The sequence below is a fragment of the Eptatretus burgeri genome, chromosome 11 (assembly GCF_056783735.1).
Source record: "Eptatretus burgeri isolate ZD-2024b chromosome 11, Ebu_testis_v1, whole genome shotgun sequence".
Taxonomy (NCBI): domain Eukaryota; kingdom Metazoa; phylum Chordata; class Myxini; order Myxiniformes; family Myxinidae; genus Eptatretus; species Eptatretus burgeri.
The window spans coordinates 55,136,136-55,158,333 of record NC_140971.1 but is presented as its reverse complement, the minus strand read 5'-3'; the positions used below and the strand labels follow the sequence as shown (position 1 = coordinate 55,158,333).

The window sequence follows — 22,198 nt, the reverse complement described above, 5'->3', positions numbered from 1 at the left end:
GCCTGTCCTCTAATCTAAAGCAAATAAGACACTGGCTAATAATCTCACATATACCACTAACAAATGATCCTTCAATTTATATCTGCAATACACCTTTTTCCTCGTTTCTATGGTCTATGGAAAAGCTGACTGACTGACTGACTGACTCACACACACACACACAGCTTCCAAAGCCAGCAGCCGACTGGGAATCCTCTGTCATACAATGTCCTCCCTTGACACACCTGAACTCCGATCCACCTGCAAGGCCTTCATCCATAGCTTGATGGAGTACTGCTCTCCCCTCTGGGCTGCTCGCCTGCCTCACACCTTGCTCAGCTTGACACCATGGAAACCATGACCTTCAAGATTATTGGAATCACCCACAACGAAGCTGAGTGCATGGGTTTATCACTATGCCATCGCAGACAGGTACGACCTCCTTGCTGGTCTTGCTCCCTCTGCTCACCCCCACCCCAATCCCTCCTCCTTCCAAATTTTCAGTTTTCCCTCCTGAGAGCTTCCTTCTTGATCCATCGACCTTGTCCACCCTATGCATCCTCTCCTGCTCCTCATTAAGCCCTACACCCATTTTTTTCGTCCAAATCTGCCTTATCTTGGCCTTCAACTCTGCTGTTGGTGTTTCTCCCCTCTCTCAACTATTCCTTTTGTCCTGTTGTGTCCTGATCCATTCAGTGTACTAATTCTAGCTCTTCCATGAGCATTGACTTTGTATTTCAAAACAATAAAAAAAAGGCTTTAGAATGACTCAGCCAGGGTTTGATCTTCCAGAATTGAACCACCAATCTTCCAGATTCAGAGCAGATGCTATAACCCCAATGTCACCGAGTCTGATAATTTAGTGGAGGTGCAATCTTTGGAATTCCTCCAAGTTGGTAAGACACAGTCTTGCGAAGAACAAAGTGCTATAATCCCCTCCAAGTTCAGACACCATCTTAGAATACTGAATAGAGAAATGCTTTTCATGGATCATTGTGGTATACAAGGTCTTTGGTACGATTCAGCCAGATTAGAACTGATCTCCCAGACTCAGAGCAGATGCAAATGCTATAGCCATTATGCCACTCTTGTTGGTGGGGTCTCACAGTCCTATATAATATTTTCTTTACACTCTCCACCACTTCTATTAACATGTTTATCCCATCACCTATTCTATGTTACCCTCCAAAAGACCAAGCTTTCTCTCTAAATCAGATGTGTGAAGCATTGTGTTTCTCGAAATATGGATAGTCATCTTTTAACACTTGCCAAACCAGTCTGGTAATCCTTTGTCCTGCTTTACATCAATGGTGGTTTGTCATCCTTCCATCCGCATTCCTACTCTTCATTGATCCTTGAACAACATTGAAAATAGAAGCACTGAACACATAATTATTTAGTTGAATTACAAATTACTAATGGATTAAATAGGGGAGTTCAGCAAAGTGATTTAAATATTTTACCAAAATTTAATGACTGATGTTACATTATTAAATATTTGCAGACAAATTTGTCGAAGCCACACCTGCTATAATCCAGGAGTGGTGGTCAGGGTGTGGCAAAAGGCGCCGAATGCGTGCATGTGCAGGATGCAGGTGGGTTGCAATTGGCAAATGGAAACGCATGTCCCAGCATATCATAAAGCCACTGCTCGTTCCTGCAAACAGTTTCAATGCTGTGTGAAAGACTACTCGATTAGAAGTAGTAATGATACACCAGGGGTTAAAAAAATCCATGGCTTGATGTCATTCTGTGTCACTTGTTACTGATATTTCAAGGTGAACCAGCAGCTCAAAAATAAATAATCCAGTGACGCCAACTGACATGAAAATGCATTGATGAAAAGAAAAGGGTAAAAAAAATACAAAAATTAATAAAGGCAAAATATTGTTTATAACACTTGTGTCTCCACTATACAGTACTGTTAGGGGCCATCCATATATTAAATAATTAACAGAGGGGTATGTGGGTTGGTGTACCATCGTTAAGGAGCAAAATGAAGGGAGAGGAAGAGGTGTCTAAACAGTCCCTTAAGTTGATGCACAATGGACATTGGTATCAAAAAGGTGGGAATAAACACATTATTACCTCTGCCACTGAAGGTGAAGGAGGTTATGTTTTCACCCCTGTCTGTGTTTGTTTGTCTGTCTGTCTGTCTGTCTGTCTGTCTGTCTGTCTGCAGGATATCTCAAAAAGTTGCGGACAGATTTGGAGGAAACTTGGTGGACATGTTGGGTGTGTTACTAGAAAGAATCGATTCAATTTTGGTGAGGATTTGAATCCAGATCCAGATTCAAGAATTTTTTGAGTGATTTTTCACTTTTGAGAGATGGGGCTAAACTAATATATAGCACGACATCTGAAAAAGTTGTGGACGGATTCGGACGGAACTTGGTGGACAGTTTGGGTGTTTGACAAGGACAAATTGATTCGATTTTGGTGAAGATCCAAATCCGGATCTGGAAACGAGAATTATTTAATTTATAAAAGTGATTCTTCACCATTGAGAGATGGGGCCAAAAACAATATATCGCATGATATTTCAAAAATGTATTGGTCCTGATATGTTATTGTGGATTAGGCATGCATGACGGAGGTATGCGCTGTACCGAGGGCCCTTCTAGCCTTTCCTTATTTCGTCCAAAACCATAATACACTTGAAAGGCACTTGGAAGATCACATACCTCCATCAGGCTGAACAGTTTATGTTTTGTAGTCTACTGAGATCCGGATTCAGATTCAGCCTCTCAGTAAAAATTTTAATCAGCTTGTTCTTGTTACCAACCCAACTCATCCACCAAGTTTTGTCATAACCCATCCACAATATATTGAAATATCACGCTATATCTCGTTTTTATGCCAGGTGTTGGCTTAATGGTTAGGGTGGAGGGCTTGGGATCCGTTGATCCTGAGTTCAAATCCCACTCATCTGTTGAATTAATACCAGGTGGGGTTGACTCTGCCTGTCATCCTTCTGAGGTCGGCAAAATGAGTGCCAGCTTGCTGGTATCCTGTGGCGGAGTGATGACCCATCCAGGATTGGACCCAATAGCCAAGGAGACTACTTAGGCAGCACCAATGCTCTGCACAGAGTATGGTCCCAATGGATGGATGGATATCGTTTTTGGCCCCATCTCTCAATGGTGAAGAATCACTTGTAAAATAATTTCATAAAAATTTGTATCCGGATCTTCATCAAAATCGAATCAGTTCTTGTCACACACTCAACCCGTCCACCAAGTTTCGTCCAAATCCATCCACAACTTTTTGAGATATCATGCTATGTATCGGTTTTGGTCCTTTCTCTCAATGGTGAAGAATCACTCAAAAAACAATTTAATATCTGGTCCGGATTCGGATCTTCACCAAAATCGAATCAATTATTCCTTGTCGCATACCCAACCTATCCACCACAACTTTTTGAGAATCGTGCCCACAAACAAACACACAAAGACAGACAAACAAACAGAAAGGGCTGAAAACATCTCCTCCATCCACCTTCGGTGCCGGAGGTAATAATTTTATATTAAAGTTTCAGCCAATACGCCTGCTTTCAGGAAAGAGGGAAAAAAAGAGGGGTTTTGTCCAAAACCCATAAGAACACGATCAATTTTTTTTCCTCAAATGCTGGATGCTGAGAGGTGTGGTCACAAGTGTTTCTTTCGACTGGGGACAGACATGTGACAATGTCTATTGGAAAAGGAAAACTGATTTCGAGCATTTGATACACGTAGTCGGATACTCAAATTGGAATCCGTGGAGATTAAATATTGAAGACGGTGAACAATGCTTGTCATCTTGAAGTTTCCTTCACTTTAGTTTTACATCATGATAAATGCATATTGGTTCAAAAGAAATCATATTTCCACGCTTACAAATGGGCAACTGAACACACTGAGTGAAGTCCAAATTTATGGCGAAAGCATAAAGCACGATTTTCGGTGTGTAGCAGGATGTGGCTTGGAGGGCCAAAAACAGAGTAGGTATATTCACACATTGAGTGATACAGCTGTTCAGGTAGCACTACAAGCACTCAGAGGTAATCTGCTTATTCCATAAGCACCAAGATGGGTCATAAAAACCCGGGGGTGGGGAGGAGTTGAGAAAAGGAAGAGAAACGAGGACAAAAGGAATTTTTGGTGAGTGACGGTCAAGAAGGAAAGATGTTTTGAGGAAAGCCTGTGGCATAGATGGAAAGGGGGCAAAGGTCAAAAGGTTTTGCTAAATTTGCATACTTTATTAATATTTGGCCCATTATACTTTCCCAAAGAAAAAAAAAGAAAAAACAAATTCAACCCCCACCCTCAATTTCATCAAAACATTTGCTTTTGGTTCAAATGTGAACCTTATGATACGTGTACTATTAGTTTCCGTTCGCTTCAGCAAATATGGAGAGCAGAGTTGAAAAATATTAAAAAGGGTGATCAATGAATAGCACCCCATGAAGACCCCCCGAAGCCAACATCATTAACCATCTGCTGCCAAATTCCATTTTGCTGACAATAAGGTCGTCTTGTAATGTACGATTTCTTCCCTCTGGGACTTCAAAAGTAAGTGCTTTGACACCACCAACTTATGTTATCGCTAATTCCTTCCAACAATCTGAATTTACTACCATTACCTTTCATAAACCACCCATTTTACTACAACGTTACTGTGTTTCACTCCTCCCCCACTCCTTTCTCACCTCTTTTCCTGTTTGTTCATTCCATTGCTTGTTTTGCCCAACTATGTGCCCCCCTCCACCCCCAACGTTACCTCCCTATTATATAAGCCTATGTCTGAAATAAAATAAAATAATTTTGATTTGAATAGAAGTCTCAATTCATCGACCACGAAGCTGGAGTATCATTATGTCCTGAGGGATTGAAAATTCACGTGCATTATAGAAATGATGAAAGACATTCAAAAAGGAATTAATGACTGAACTACCCTGCCTTCAAGTATTTATGTCATGATGAGACGCTTTATTGTTTAACGTATCCAATGCTTCTTTGTAACAATAGACCTCACCGATACAGATCCAACAGCGGCGAAGATCAACAGCAAACCCAGTGATTAGGCCAAAGCGAAGGTCGTGTTGAAGTTTCCATGCATTTCCATTCGTACGCAAGTCCCAGCCAACGAGTTGCCCGCTTACAGTAGCATATGCAAGCACTGACTGCATGCCAGAGTGAAAATGATGCAGATCCAATGCACAGCCATCGTCTGTCAAATCCAACAACCTGCAAATTTTGAGAAATGACATTCAGTCCACCAACAAGGGAGGGGGTAGAGGCGTGGGAACAAGCTGGAGGGCTCTGAGTGATAGCAGTGTGAAGTAAATCAGTATGGAGGTGATCCAAATAACAAATAGCAGCCTTTTTGCAAAACTCACATGTCGTGGGATCAAAACCTACCGTGCTGGTGATGTGCAAAACAGTGGATCATAATAACGAAAATAATGCAAAATTGCACTTGACTTGACTTTTATCATTTTTTAGCCTATTTCAACATGGTACATTATTTTCCAACCTCCGCAACTCAGGACCATTAGAATCCAGTTTATTAAGTCTTTCGGTCTCATCTTTGATCTTCTTCTGTTTCTTCAGGATCCTTCGAGGTTGCAAGTTTGTAATTCTTGTTATCCATAGGTCGTACATTCTTCTTGTTATACACAGTATCAAGTTCAGTTCCATTTGAGTTTTTTGGATTGTGACCAATATGTCACTGATTTTCATCCACAGCCTGATAGAGTACAGCTCTCCCCTCTGGGGCGGTGCTCCTGCCTCACACCGAGCTGGACTTCAAACTGGGGAAACCGAGGCATTTAGGATCATTGGTATCTCCCGTGATGAAACTGAGTCTTTGGGTCTCTCACTCTTTCACCGCAGGCAGCTCAGTGGTCTTTCTGTCTTCTACCGTCTCCTCTCCGGCATTGCCCCCCCCCCACCCCCTGGCTCTGTCAGTGCTCTGTCCCCCCTATATTTACACAGGGCGCTCAAGGTCCGCCAAAAAACCCCTTCTGGTGAAACTACCAAAATCAAGAATCACTGCTCACCTTCACTCCTTCATTCCTCTTTTTTCCTGCCTTTGGAACAAACTCCCACACTCTGTTCAATCCCATTCCTCTCTCCAGGTCTTCAAAACAGCTGTTCACCACGATCTCATATCTTCCCCCATCTAAAACCATGATCTTTTCGACCCTCGTTAATCCACCCCAAACCTTCATCCTTCAAATTCCCTGCTTTCCTTTCTGAAAGTCTCTGTCATAGCCATCCTGTTTTACCCTGTGTACCCTGCCCCATCTCTCTCCCTTCCACAGATTTCCTAATGTCTCTGTTCCTTCCCGTTTTGTGCTCCCCTCTCCCACCCCTCGTCTCCTGCCTCCCCTTGTATTTATGTCATGATGTATTCAAGTATTCACCAAACCCGATGTTCTGTGTGTTAGCTCTTATACGAGCATCGACAATGTATCCAAAAAAAAACATTTTTCTGTCCGACCCATTGGCTACTCTTCTTTTCTCTTTTTGTGAGGCTGAGGCAACATATTTCCACATCTCCTTCACTGAAATTTGTTGCTGCTCAGATTACACATCGATTGTGAACTTTTTCAGAGATAGGCAGTTAGCTCTTCAAGCCTTTTTATTTTAATCCAAACTCTACCACGTCTCCACTTCTTCAAAGTGATCCATATCCATACATCGGAGTTTGTCAAAGGAAATAATCACCAGTTTTATCCGTCTTACAATGATCAATTTGAATTCCTTGCCTTTTTTGCAGAGCAGTTTAAAGGTCGTTGTTCCGCCCTTGTAGACTTTACTAAATACTTTGGTACCTTGCAAAGGAATTAAATTATCACTTTTCTCCTTTTTTAATATACTTGTGCAAATTTAACTTTTTTTAACCTTGTATTTAATGTGTACATTTGTTCTACTTACTTATTATGTACATTTATGGTGGGGGTGTGTGGGTCTTTTGTCTTCTTTATATTTTGTGGGTTTTTTTTAGCACAAGGGGAGTGCCTTGATAGTGATTTGGTTCACTTTTTTAGCAATCCTGCAGGGGTGGAATGTATGTATTGATGTACTGTAACTGCAAAACATTTTCATCTATCACTAAAAGGACATGTGTCAGTCTGTGTACATGTGTGTGTTATGCAAAAAAAAAAAAAAAAAGCATGACCAAACTAGTGGTTCCTGCTGTCACAGAATATAGGCCAGCGGTAAACCTCGATAAAGGGCTATATTTTATGAGTTTAATCAACCGGCTTGACACAAAGCTACAACAGGTCTCATATGAAAGATGGTGATCTCAGTAACACAGTTAGCCCTGTTATCCTCATATTTTGGTGTGCGGTCCATGAAATATTCACATTTGAAGGATACACCCGTCTGAATATTTGGACCATTTCAGAAAATCACATAATTTCCCATAAACTACAAGACAAAGAGCCCTCTTCCTACACGTTTGGTATTGAAATGTGTCGATTGGACTGGAGAATAATGTAGTATCACAACCACATCATTATGTGTAAATTTATATGCCTTTGACAAAATACGATAATTTTCTAATTTTTTAGGACCGCCATCTTATATATTATTTCCGAGTTTGTGGTTTCGTGTCGCGCTATCTTCGACTTTGTTCTGCGCTCGAGTAACGTGATATTCGGCTAACATTATCTCAAAGACCATACGAGGTGCATGGTACAAAAAAGTAAATAAAATGGTTCTGAAACAGTGAAATCCTATTCCACTTACTGCATTAAAGTAAAATTACTACTGATACTCTGCATCAGTTCCTTTCTCAAACACACCCACCCCAACATGTTCGGCAGAGCACGGGTTATGCTAGTAAGAAAAATATCAGAGAAGGCGATTTTTCAAAACCGATGTTGACATTGCTATGGTCAGTTGTCATCCTTTACAATATTAAAGAGAATATGATAAAATGTGAGTACATAATTATCAACCTCACCATCGCTCTCATCCATGCACCGAGGTTGTCCTGCATGTTTGTGAAAAATGGACACTACTGAAAGGCTATAGCTAAGCAATTAGTTAAACCTAATATATCTTTTTTATTCAATTCCTTCTCTTCCAGGGTTGTAGAATGCCAATGCCAATTGTATGGACATATCATAAATGCTCTACCCATTATGCAATAATGCTTAAAAGTGGTCTTTCGTAAATCACTTAACAGAATTTTCAATTTCTCTTTATTATAGGACTCCAACATGGCTGAACGGTGTCCAGATGAACCGGGATCGAGTCCATTGAAGTTACAGTTGCCAAAAAAGAAGCAAAGGTTGTCGACAGAATGGGATACATGCATCATGTCAGAATTTGTCAAAGGAGGTCAGCAAAGCTGGGAGCACGGGTTTGGAAGCATTGAAGTCATCTTCACAAATACGGAACGATGAAATTGGCCAGTGTTTGGAGTCACGTAAGGGAGGAACGGATATGTCTATATTCTACCACCGCAGTTGCTATTAGTCGTACACCAGTAAGAGGAACTTATCCTTCTTCTCAAAACATGCATCACAGGAGAAACCAAAGATTGTAGAGCCTAAACACACGTGAGCAATTACTCACAAGATGACTGATTGGTCAACCTGTTTCATCTGCCATTCCAGGAAACGTGATAAACTTCACCGTGTCCGAACAGGACCAAGACAAGCAACAGTTTGCAAAGCAGCAGAAGCACGTGACAATCAGGATATGCTTGGTCTTCTTGAAGGTGAGGACCTGTTTGCAAAAAATGCTATATATATCATAGTACTTGCATGGCTTCATACATCAGCACCCACAACATGAGCTCTGGGCAATACCAGCAAGATGTACCTGAATCTGATGAACATCAAAATGCCTTCTCCCATCTTGTTGATGAGATAGATACTGACCTTGGAGGAGGGAAAGTCTTCAAAATGAAGAATCTATTACATCAATTCAAAACTATCTTTGGGGACAATGAAGAAACCTCATACACTACACAAAAACTACAGTGGCAACTAAAACATCACTACGGAGATGCTATCGTTGTTCATTCACAACCTGGGCAATCAAAGTCAAGTATCATCATGAGCAGCCATGTGTCATTGGGTGACACAGTTCGAGCGTTTGCACAGCTCAAAGAAGACTTCAGTCAAAGCCAAATGGAAACAGACGCCATACTGTTAGAGGATGATAACCAGTTGGACTCCAGTAAGTCAGCTCTCCACAAAGTAGTTGGAGATATTCGTGATGAAATTAGTCAGATGATGGCAACAACCGAATACCCAACACCTGGTGATATCAGTATGGATTCATTGGAAAATGCTCTGCTGCGATGTTGAAAACATTCTTTGTATGGCTGAATAAGTTGCCTCCGTCCGAACCAGCTTTTCTCGAACATGTGAAGAGATCCGTTCACCAAACCCGAGTATGTATGAATGCCCACCTGGCAAATCCAGAAATTCCCACACCAGAGGGTCGTGGATGGTACAAAGGAGAAGGTATGCTGCATCCCACATTGTTTGATGGACCCACATCAGCGGAGATGTTAGATGGTCTTGTGTGTTCATGCCGTGGTAGTGAACCATGTACCAACAGCTGCAGCTGCTCACAAGACAGTTTGCCTTGCACTAATGAGTGCATGTGTGCCACCAGTGACAGGCAGTGTGGCAACGAACTGTCACATGGTGACCAAAATGACACGGACAGTGATGGTTGAACATATCGAGGACACTTGCTCAAAATATATGTTTTAGTTCATTTCTCGTAGAACAATGTGTATTGGTGTAACATATAGTTATCACATCACTTGTGCAAACTTCAGTCACTATATCGTATAATATGCTAGTAGAAATTTGTTTCAAAATATGCTCATTATATTGATATGGTAAACTGAACACATATAAAATAAAGAAAAAATATGACAATTGGCAGATGTTTGTTTCTGAAGTTGATGATTTTCGAAGTAAGCGGTCTGGAAATTACGTCTTTTTTCTGTTAAAAGCACTCAAATGTACAGATATTTATCGAGATTCTAGAAGTATTCCATGAAGTAACGAGTAGTATTCCCCTGTTCATTCTGCACATTTCAATACCAATCATGCAAAAATAGGGTGCATTGCTTTGTAGTTATGGCTAATTCACCGATTTTCGGAAATGGTCAAAATTTTCTTATGGGGGTATCCTTCAGGTGTGAATATTTCATGGGCCGCACACCAAAAAATGAGGACAACAGGGCAAAATGAGTTATTGAGATCCCCATCTTTCATACGAGACCTCTTGTAGCTTTGTGTCAAGCCGGTTGGTTGATCAAGCACCAAAAAATCTGACCTATACCACTGGCCTAATAATGCAAGTTGTACCACTGGAAAGCTAATGATTGATTTACTTGGAACAAAAATTCATGTCCGTTTAATCTCAAATATGCCCGTTTTAAAAGCCCTCTTTCTGGCATTAAAAAAGCGGGAATGGGAGGTTAATGCAGATGTTCAAACAGTAACATTTATTATTCTATGACAGCAGAAATACTTTAGAAGGACAGCCTCGGACGGAGGTGGAAAATAACTTTTCAACCAATCAACCTACAATCACATGTGATACATTTTTTCCATATAATTTTGAGGTGAGGAATCGATTTCTGAGGCCAGTTGTGTGGTTCGGGGTCAAATTCAGGGTGATAGGTCAAGTTCAATGTCATTTTTGGACTATTGAGGGGTTTAACACTTTTTGACCCCTGCAACAACTGCAGATCACTCCGACTCGATAGTTGATGATACTCGTTGATTCTAATCTCACCTCTTCTTCTTTTCAGAGCAACGTATGATGGCTGACTCAAGGTGTCTTCTCTCGGTGTGTCACGAAGGTGGAGAAGAAACAAAATTCACTGAGATCGGGATCAAGAAGCTCATCTCGTGCGCCAAATCCTGTGGAGATGGGGACCTGCAGGCTAAGCTACAGAACATTATTGATGTTGGTGGACATGCGGCAAGCATAGCCTGCCACAAAGGTTGCTACTGTACTTATACATCAAAAGAGAAAATTGAGAGAGTGAGAAAGTCACAGAAAAGAAAGGCTGAAGATGAGGGTGTAAGGACAACTGCAAGGTCTAATACTAAGGTCACTGACAAAGGTGTGTTTGAGTACAAACGTGATTGTATGTTCTGTTGCGAGGAATGTTTACCCATTGATGATAGACACCCAGAAAGATGGGACCACGTTCGTGAGTGTATGACCAAAGAACGTTTTGACACAGAACGTAACCCACTCCCAACTATGAAAGATATGCTCCTTGATGTTGCTGAGCAGTGTAATGATGATGTCGCGAGAAGGGTCAAGTTGCACCTTGCTTTTGTTTCTGATCTACTTTCTGCTGAGTGCAAGTACGACGTCCACTGCTATAACAGTTTCACGAAAGTCCCCACATATGCTGATTTGCCAACTGGTAGTGCAGATGAAAATGCTCTGAAGGAAGTCATTGAGTACATGAACCGAGACAAGTCCAGAATATGGAATAGTGCTGAACTGCATTCCCTGTACTCAGATCTAGGTAGCAAGCTCGCTCGACGTGACATGTTGAGCAAGTTGACTGACTGCATGAGTAAGGATGTTATCGTTGGTCAGGTAGATGGCTGTGCTACCATTGTTGGTTTCTGTGAGTCTGTTGCTAAACGTCTCTAGATAGTTAAGGTATATGATATGGATGAGAGGAGCATTGCTTCCGTGGTGAGGCAGATCAAGCATGATGCACGGTCGGTCAAGTACAACAGTGCCAATTACGACCTATCAGAATTTACACAGGCCAACACAATCAAGGCGACCAGCCCAAGTTTGTTGAAGTTGGTTTCGGACTTGGTCTCCGGTGGTAAAGTGACCAATAAATCTCTGAGCCTGAGCCAATCAATTCAGTCATGTTACAGGTACCAGAAATCAGACAACATTAGGACTGGCCATCAAACTGTTGCACCGGCACGGCAGTTACGAACTTCTCAAACTCCTTCATTAGCATGGCTTCACGACCTCATATGATGAGGCTCTGAGATTACGAAAATCGGCCGCTCGTCTACGAGGTGACAATGCACAGGTCCTCCACCAGTTCATGGGGTTGTGTAGAACCGTCGGCATCATCTTCGTGTGGTTTGACAACTTCGATCTCCAGGTATTCACACCCAATGGTCGACGCACTACCCATGTCCTCTCACATGAATTCCAGCAACCTCATCCCACAGGTATGCTGGAGTATGGCCGCGCTAAGCCAGGGATGCAGACCATACTTGCAAAATCTGCTGACCAGCAGGCTCCACCTGAACTTGACATCACGAAGTATGGGTGGGAAATAAAAGATGGCACCCCAGTATCAGCAACCTCCGATCAGCCCCCAGGACCCCAAGATCTCATGGATGTAGTGCGGTGCGGCTGTAAGGCGACGGTGAAGGCGTGCGGCACTGAACGTTGCAGCTGTCACCATGGAAAGATATCATGCACTGTGTACTGCGCTTGGGTTTGTAGTGATGCCTGCTTCAACCCGTTCAAGAAAGGAGACGAAGACCAAGATGAAGTGGAAGAGGAAGGAGAAGCAGATGTGGAAGATGATGAGGAAACTGAACATCTTGATCTTGTATTCGGCTCTGATGATGAATGGGAGTGATCGCCGTTAATGAATAAACGCTTGACCACCATCGCTCTGAAAATTTAATTATTATTATATTAATTCATTTTTGGCCAAAAATGACCTTGAACTTGACCTTTGACCCTGAATTTGACCCCAAATCACAAAATTGACCTGATAAATCGATTCCTCAGGTCAAAATTATACGGAAAAGAGGTATCACGCGTGATCGTAAGTTAATTGGTTGAAAAGTTCTATTCCACCCCCCCCCCCCCCCCCCGTCCACGGTGGCCATCTTGGATTTATGCAAATTAGCGGAGTTCCCCAAGGTTGCCGCTCCGGCAACCAAGCCAAATTTTCTCTATAGACCCATGTGAGTACGAAACCATCAAAAAACAATACACTTCTCATTACAAGAAGGTTGAGTACAGAACATATACGAGTGGCAAACAGACTAAGAGAGACTCGTACATAGACAATGGAATATTTTTGTGAAGTTCAACTTGCTGTCTTTTGATTAACCCATCAGAGAAGCGACGGGTGGGCATGCCTAGTATTCAGTAAATGCTGGCACAAGAGCAATTATATTTTCTGGTGAGAGGCTGATAATTATTGTTTGAAGATGATCCATTTTTTTGTATACACTGTCAAGGCTCATATGAGAGCAAACACACAGAATGCACAACAAGGGGGGCAGGAGAGGGAAGGACAAAACAGTGGGGAACAGAGACATTAGGAGATCTGTGGAAGGGAGAGAGATGGGGCAGGGAACACCCCATCCCATTAAAACAATGTATCTGTTTTACAAGCAGGTACATTGTTGAGTATCTGCTTGTAAAACCTGCTTTCTTCTAATGGTTGGTTGTTGTTCAGTTCAAACATGAATCGGTTTGTGATAAATCTTGTAAATCCAACTTCTAAATACTGGAGAGCACAAACTCATTGGATGGTCAATCTTGTCTCCATGTTTTGGTGGATTGGTTCAAACTCTGAGTTATTCCAAGTTGAGGGATGTTCCTATTTTCTTACTGGCACCTTATAAATAGTTGTGACAATTATTTACTGGGGAGAAGTTCACCACCATCTTTGATTGCATCAATAACATTTTTATCCTCTCCAGGTATCTTTACTTTTTTCATGTCTTTTATGCAAAATAATCTCATCGGTGTAGTCACCAGCGGAATGGGTTGACATTCTTCTGGAAAGTGGTTTAAATAATTATTTGGCAGGCTTAATGATACAATCTCTATTTGTGATAATGTTTCTATTTTAATTGTTTTATGGCAAAAATTTCATGGGAAAAAAAAAAGTTCCATTGTGGAACTCTACTTGAAGTTTTGGTTCTTTGTTTTATTTCCCAAATTTCTTTAGTGTCAATTTTCTTTCACTGTACACTCAACAATATTCCTTATTCTGTTCAGTTCCTAGTATTCAACTTTTTCTTTACCTGTGCAAGAGTCTCATTTCAAATCTCATCTTTGCTTCATTAAATTTTTGGTTATTTGGGCTAAACGTTTTTTTAGGTGCCTTTTCCTTTCGTTGCAATTGCTGACTCATTATTTTCTGGCCTTTGTTTGTTGATAACTAGATTGGACGTAAGTCTCTCATTTTCCCGTTCTAGATGTATGAATCGGTTAGTCATCAAAATAGTCATGTTCAGGGTTTTGTCCCGGGAAAACTTCATTCGGTTTTCTCTTTGAGAAAACAGAATTTACTTACTGAAGCACAATGCAAAGTGTTCACTTTGTCAAAAATATTTTGGCACGTCACCTGGATTTGGAGAGTTGGATCTTGCTTGCCAGTCCAGCTGTTTCCATGCAGAGTACGTGGATGGACCCATTGTCTGAAGCCGTTGCGAGGCATTGTGAAGCCTGGCAAAAGGTTAGTGCCTTAATATGACCACCTTGGCGTTTATAAGTAAATTTAGACCTGCAGATCAGAGAACAATGAAAGTGTCAACATTTCTGGTAGGATATCTAAATCATTCCTTTCTGTTATTTTCTCTCATGCTTCCTTTTTGCTGAATCGATAAGTAGTACAAAACTGGGGTTTGGAATCACCCTCAAGCTCAATTCCTAACTTGCTCAAATTTGCTTAGAGGTCATTCCACACCTCCTTTGGAAAATTAATATACACACTTATAGAGATTTATTATACAGTTCTTCTTAAGGCATTGAATGCATTATTAGTTTAAAGTCTTACTCTTGCAATATTAGTTGGAATCAATTTAATTCAATAATCTCATTGTTGCTCAGTTGTATCCGATTGTCTACATACCTCGATAGATTAGTTGTAAGAAGCCAAAATATTGTACATATCCACATTGTATAATGACATAAAGCTAGACTTTTTAATACAAATGATGTCATCACAAAAATATCCCACGGTGCTGCATGTGGCTTTAGATCAAGAATACATCTTCTAAGAAGGAAAAAAGAATTTGCATTACACTTTAACATTTTTCTTTTACCAGCTCACAAACCTATTTGCAGTGGTTGGCTGTAAAAAAATAATATATACAGTATACTCAGGATATGCTTCAAAAGGTGACGAGGAAAACATGTCAACAAGAACATGAGAGAAGACAAGGACGGTGTCTCTGTCATGTTTGTTTGCATTTTGTGGAACTAGAAGAATAAAAAAAAAATTCAACAAACAACTTAAAAGATTTTCATTCACAATTTTAATGAAAACAAAAACACACCATATTGCACAGTTAGCATACTTACCGTCTGAAAATGAACCGTCTCATCTGGATTTCATTCCAGACTTGACGATAAACTGATGGATTAGTGCTTCACAACAAACAGGGCAATGCATCACAAAGTGTGCAGTCCCTCAGATGGGATGTTAAGCTTGGTGTTCCAACTGCAAGCATTAGCTGGTGGACATCAAGTTTCAAATGGTGTAATTAATGAAAAGTAGGCGAGTTATCGCCATCATGCTGAACAAGCTACAAATACCGACCCAAATCAGCACCAGCTGAACGTCAGGCATGGCTAGCTGGTTCATGAGAGACATGCAAAACTTCCCCGATTCTACAAGGTGGGACTAATTGGGAGTAGCAGTGGTAGTAGTAGAACAATTGGATGCTTTGCACTACTGCAATTGAACGAAAGCCCTTATTGTGTTCCATTTTTTGGTAGGCCTCAAAAGGCTTTGGAAGGCTACATACTTCTAGAGGTGTATAGGTCTGCAATGCACATCACTCGCTACCCACATATAACCACCCCTTCATACTACCCCCACTTCCACCCCCCTCCCCCCCCCCCAAAAAAAATACCTCAGCCATGGGAATGACTAAACTCACCATAAAACATGATTATACCCCAAAGCATCATGGAGTCTTGAGAGATTGTCCATGCTTGTGAGAATGTTTTCCATTCTTCGTTTATTGGAGTTTTAAGACGTTTCACTACATGTCTATTATAAATGTCATTTGTCTCATGAATGGTTAAATTTATGTCTCCCCCACTCCTACAGGGAGAGGAGATGTATTGTTCATGCTATATTTACTTCTTCCTTCTTTCTTTCTTTCCAACAAATTAGAAATGCACACCATTCCTTCATTTCCATGCCACTCCTCTTCAAATTTGGAATGGAGTGAGTTGGTCCGATGCACCCAGATACCTTTATGTATTTTTTGATTTAGACAATCTTTCTGATGCTTTCAAACAGCCCTGTACGGATGCATTGAAAAGTTTGGGATTGGAGCCGTTTTCAGGATTATGAAGGGGTCAAACGTCAAATTTGGTTCCAAAATTCAGGTTTTTGGCCTACCAACCATTTACATTTCAACCAATCCAGACAAGATCTGACAATAAAAATACCTTACCACAGTTTTGAGAGACGACAGCATGTGGCCATTGCCCTGGTGTCTTAATTTCTTCTTTTGGAAAAACCTTGTATTCGCATACAGGTGACAATGCACCTTGGAGTGTCATGGAAGCATTTTTCATCACTAGGTGATGCCGACCTATTTATGGCTTGATCTTACTTTTGACACATTTCCACCAATTAATAAACCTTAATGATGTGGTCAACTGTCTTATGTGGCAAAAGTAATAAATATTTGCCATTAACGTTTGCGTTCACAAACATTGTGACATATTTAATTTATTTTTTCTTCTTCATTTTTTTTTCAGGCATTTTTTTCAGTTCTGATTTATGAGGCTTTCACAAGAGGGCAGTTTTGATTGAACATGGCTCAGAGGTCAAAATCTATCACAACATCAGAATGGATTATTTAGGGGCTGCTCCCACACATTTTTCACCCTGTTATTGTGTTTATTGAATTTCCTGGTGAGGAGTGCAAATTTGGGAAGACGTTTTGCATTCACTTGCAAATATCTGTGATTCTAGTGCGTACAAGCTTTTCTTTGTGCATGTTCAAGAGTTTTTAATATTTGAAGGTTTCGTTTTTGTCACTAAGATTTCACTTGCTTATTATAGTTCTGCTTTTCCTGTAATACAGTCAAAGCTCGTTACTATGCCACCTCGCTTCTATGCCACTCTCGCTATTATACCACTTTTGCTCGGTCCCGACAAAATTCAATTCAAAATAAATTTACTATGCCACCCCCTACTCTCACTACCATGCCACTACTGTGTGACTGTTAAAAGGCACGAGTCGTGAAAAAGTCTCTATTGTGCAGTGCTCGATTATCACACTCACGTCCAAAGGCGAAGCGACGAACTACAGTCCAGCTGCGCACAACATAACTCAATACGTACGCGCATAGTCAGACAGTGTCAAAACACGCGATTCTTCTACCCGATGCCAGCCACAACAAGCCAATCACAACACGCACAACGAGACACAAAAAAGCGCGAGCACACACACAGACACACAGGCACACGTACAACAGTGACATCATTTTTTTTCAAATTCAGCCCATAATCTCAGCTCAGAAACGCAAGCGAACCGACTTTACGCTGAAGGAGAAGAAGGAGATAATCGATGCCGCGAAGAAGGAGCCGAATCATTCCAAGTTGGCCAGGGAGATTAGCAAGAAATGGGGCGTCGAAGTTAAGAGAACCACCGTGAAGGGCATTCTCAGCAAGAAGGATGCAATCGAGGCTGCAATCAAAGCTGGATTTCCATTGAAGCGCATGAAGTTGACGCAGGCTCATGACCCGAAGCTTGATGAGGGAGTGCTCATGTGGCTGAAGCAATCAAGAGGACAGAATGTGCCTGTCAGCGGCGATCTGATCAAGGAGAAGGCGATGAAACTGGCCGAGCTGATGCACATCCCAGACTTCATGGCGAGCGACGGTTGGTTGGGCAATTTCAAGAAGCGCCACGGTATCACGTTAAAGACAGTGCAGGGCAAAGCTGGAGCGGTGGATTCGCAATCCCTTCTTGAGTGGCAACAACAGGTTCTCCGGCCCTTACTCGGGCAGTTCTCCGCAGACGACGTGTTCAACCTGGACGAGACTGGACTCTTCTGGCAGCTGCTTCCGAACAAGACCATGGCTTTCAGGGGAGAGCGGTGTACTGGAGGAAAGAAAAGCAAGCAAAGGATCACTCTTCTGGTTGGGGCAAAAATGAGCGGCAGCGAGAAGTTCCCTCTTCTGGTGATTGGCAATTCCAAGAAACCCCGTGCCTTCAAGAACAAAGAGATCCCGGTCAAGTACAAGGCGAACTCGAAGGCGTGGATGACGGCGGAGCTTTTCAAGATGTTGCGTGCGTGGGACGGACGACTCGGCCAGCAGGGACGCAGAGTGCTGGTCTGTCTCGATAACTTCTCTGGCCACCCTCCCGAGCTCGAGCTGAACAACATCCAACTGGTCTTCTTCCCACCCAACACGACAGCCAATTCGCAACCAATGGATCAGGGAATCATAGACAACCTCAAGCGCCACTACAAGAAGCTCCTGCTATGCCGCCGGCTTGAGGCCATAGACGAGGGAAAGGAGTTCAAGTTCACGTTGCTCGACGCTCTACACATCGCCGGCATACTTGGGAGCAGGTCGGCAAGTCGACGATCAGGAACTATTTCGCGAAGGCCAAGTTCATCGAAGAGGAGATCCAAACTGAGCCACAGGATGCGGAGCTGCCCGACATCTGGGAAGCTCTGCCTGCCGAGGAAAAGATGCACGAGAACGAGGAGATCGAGCTGTCTGACTTTCTCGAAGCCGACGAGCGCCTCGCGACTGGCAGGTATTTCACGCTGGAGGAGATTGCGGAGGAGATTCTGTGCAGTGAGGAGCCGGTGGAAAGCGAAGATGACGAGGTAACTGTCGAGGAGGAAATCGTTCCGTTCGAGGAAGCCACGCGCTTGTAGCACCGTCCGGAAGTTCATGCAGTAGAAAAGCGGGAAGCCCGGTGTGATGCAGGCGTGGGATCGGCTGGACAACGAGATGCACGAGATCCGCCGAAAGAAGATGCGCCAGCCGACGATTCTTGAAAGCTTTGTGTGTCGTGAATTTCTCGCCATGCCATATGTTATTGTGTGAACTCTGTTAGTGTGTGTATGTTCTCCGTTCGCTTAGCTTATACAACAGTCGTGCCTTTTACTTGCTGGAATAAATTTTGTCTAAAGATTAACTACAGATGGGTAACTTGAGAAAATAAGGCCGTTTTTACAAAATCTCGTTACTATGCCACTCTCGCTACTATGCCACTTTTGCTCGGTCCCGACGGGTGGCATAGTAACGAGCTTTGACTGTATATGTACCTTGAAGTAGACTCCTCACTCCCATCTTACGTTGACGAATTCTACACAGATGAAAATGTCTTTATATCCTTGATTTTACTTTGCAACCACTACCACAGTATTCAACTTCATCACATTTTATTGCTCATCTTTCCCAAAAGCTTTCAAATTGGAAAAGTGCATTGAGAAAAAATAAGTATGGGAATAAAGTTGTGTAATCCTATAATCCAACCTTGTAGTTGCGCTTTTTCCTTCCATCTTCTGACTGTCCCAAACTTTAACCGAGCCATCATTTGAACAGGTCGCAAAGCAGCTGTGATCGTCTGAGACACCGATCCTGCAAACAGCAGCTCGGTGTTCATGCAGATGAGCCACCAGAAGTCCTTTTGGCCGCCAACCTGTGCACGCAAAAAAATCCCAATGAATCATCTTCCACTTTATACAAGTGACATTGGCCCAATCTTGCGAAATAAATAGCTGACAGTGAGCAACAAGAAGAGCAAAATAATCATCTCCATAATAAGTGCATGCAGGGGTCAAAGTTCAATTTCATATCAAAAAGGATCACTATATGTTTGGATCAAGGATTATGGAGGAGTTTAAAGTGATATTGGAGTTCTTTCCCAAAATAAAATAATACGCCCCAATATATATATATATATATATATATATATATATATATATATATATATATATATATATATATATATATATATATATATATATATATATATATATATATGGCGTATAAAAACAAAATTAGAGTAAGTAAGGATGTGGCACACCAAAAAGAAAAAAAACCAATGTCACCCGCAGGGTGACCCATATCTTGCCAAAAGGTGACCACGTGTGACTTCTTTAAGGTCACACTGAGGTGAACAGAGCTGCTATCCACGAGGAGTGACTCCTTGAGGAATATCTGCCGACGAGAGATTCCGATGAGAATCGTTCTACAGAGTAACCATGAAAAATATGCGTTTGCCTCATAACGTCACCAAATGATGTCATAATGTCTCAAGCTTGAGATATCCAGAAAGCACTCATCGAGGTGTTCAATTTGAGGTACTACACGATATGGTTCCTAAAACTTGAAAATTTGACCTTGGGGTCAAATATGTTTGACCTTTGGCGCTACCCATGAAGGTCAAGGCCAATCGCCACCAAAAATTAATCAGCTGAGCGCCAGACCATGAACTATATTCCCATGAAGTTTGAAGACGATCCGATCAAAATTACTCAAAAAATAAGGGTTTCGTCGACTCCTCTGATTTGTGACAAAGTGACCTTGACCTTTGACCTTGACCTTCACCTTAAAAATTTTATGCGCTGAAAGGGACCTCTATAGGCCTCTGATATGCGAAGTTACAAAAATTTCTAATGATAACTGTGCTCTGCAGAGTGATTTATACGTGATCACAGACCAAAAAAAACAACAAAAAAAAAACATATGAAGGTCAAGACCAATCGCCACCAAAAATTAATCAGCTGAGCGCCAGACCATGAACTATGTTCCCATGAAGTTTGAAGACGATCCGATCAAAATTACTCAAAAAATAAGGGTTTCGTCGACTCCCGATTTGCGCAAAAGTGACCTTGACCTTTGACCTAGACCTTCAAAATTTTGTGCACTGAAAGGGACCTCTATAGGCCTCTGATATGCGAAGTTACAAAAATTTCCGATGATAACTGTGCTCTGCAGAATTTTTTATACGTCATTACAGACAAACAAAAAAAAACAAAAAAAAAAAACATACAAGCTACCTAAAGGCCCGGTCACACCTTGACGTTTTTGCCAACGTATGCCGATTTTTGAATTTTTTTTTCTAAAACGCTGGCACACTCTGAATACGTTATGGGTAAGTTTTGATAACATTGAGAGCAAGCTGAAAAACACTGCCATACGTCGTTGTACGCTGGCTTTAAACGTTGTACTTTTTGGTTGTCCTCAAATTTTTTCATGCTTGAAATTTCACGACGTATGCCTCACACGTTCCGCTACGCTGGCCACAAGTTGTATGCACGGTCTGCGATCGTTGACAGACGTCAACACATGCTACTTGTAAGTTAATCATAAGTTGAGACACGCCGAGGTAATGTTTAGCGTACCCGAAACTTATTTCTAACCTATGATTAACGTGTTGTTGGCACGTTACGCGATCGTTGCCACACATCGACAGACGTTACTTTTAAGTTACTCAGAAGCTGAAAGACGTCGGTATAATGGATCGTCCTTGCGTCAGCGTCCACGGCCACGGCCTGGACACTTATTTGCAGCATTCTTCAAACTTTTCTTCGGCATGACGAGGATGTTCACACTTCCATATCTAGCTTGGCTATGATTCCAATTGTCCATCGGCAGCGTCTATTTAAAATAGTCGAGTTTGAGCGTTTTAACACGTTCAGAAGAAACGCTTCAAATTTCCAAACCCCAGCGTCAAAAAACAAAGGCGAGTGACAGCAATTTAAATCGTTCATTGTAAACAATGAAAATAGGTGAGTGGTACCGTTTAAAAGTCGTTGAGTGTAAAAAAAAATCCAATTGTTGAGCGCAAGCGTCTACTTTCAATAGTGGAGATGCAGCCATTTAAATCGTTGAGTTTATCATTTAAATGGTTAAATCGTTAAACGCAAGGACGATCCATCATAACCCACACCCTCCCCCTCACACTCACGTACTACTGCCAACATGAACAAACTTCTACCAATACTAATACTAATACTAATACTGATACTGATACTGTTACTGCTGACATGGACATCGACTCAAAAAGGACTCAAAAACACTGTTGGGTTCCCCTTTTATGAGCAGCATTTTTATATACCAATTCCCAAAATCGCTGGGAACATGTCTTTATATGGCAGTTGTAAGCTAGAAACACGTTCATTTATTTTTTTGTCGACCGGAAGACGTCATTGGAATACGTCTACATACATCGATGTGTGTTGGGACTACGTAAAGAATTGGTTCAAAGCACGTCAAACAT

General features: G+C 41.7%; 1 protein-coding gene across 7 annotated transcripts in view; it reads right to left on the bottom strand.

Moving 5' to 3' along the window:
- Positions 1 to 22,198, bottom strand: part of PIK3R4 (phosphoinositide-3-kinase regulatory subunit 4) — a 120,027-nt gene that overhangs the window by 22,238 nt on the left and 75,591 nt on the right. For 6 of the 7 annotated variants that reach the window (XM_085846477.1, XM_085846476.1, XM_085846479.1 and 3 more), the window contains 4 exons: positions 19,447 to 19,612; positions 14,326 to 14,484; positions 4,993 to 5,204; positions 1,505 to 1,636 (listed from right to left, as the gene is read on the bottom strand). In XM_085846477.1, coding sequence (XP_085702603.1) covers positions 1,505 to 1,636; positions 4,993 to 5,204; positions 14,326 to 14,484; positions 19,447 to 19,612 — 669 coding nt within the window. Of the gene's footprint in view, positions 1 to 1,504; positions 1,637 to 4,992; positions 5,205 to 10,745; positions 10,874 to 14,325; positions 14,485 to 19,446; positions 19,613 to 22,198 lie in introns of those variants that run through there. The other variant, XR_015049347.1, reaches the window with a different exon arrangement.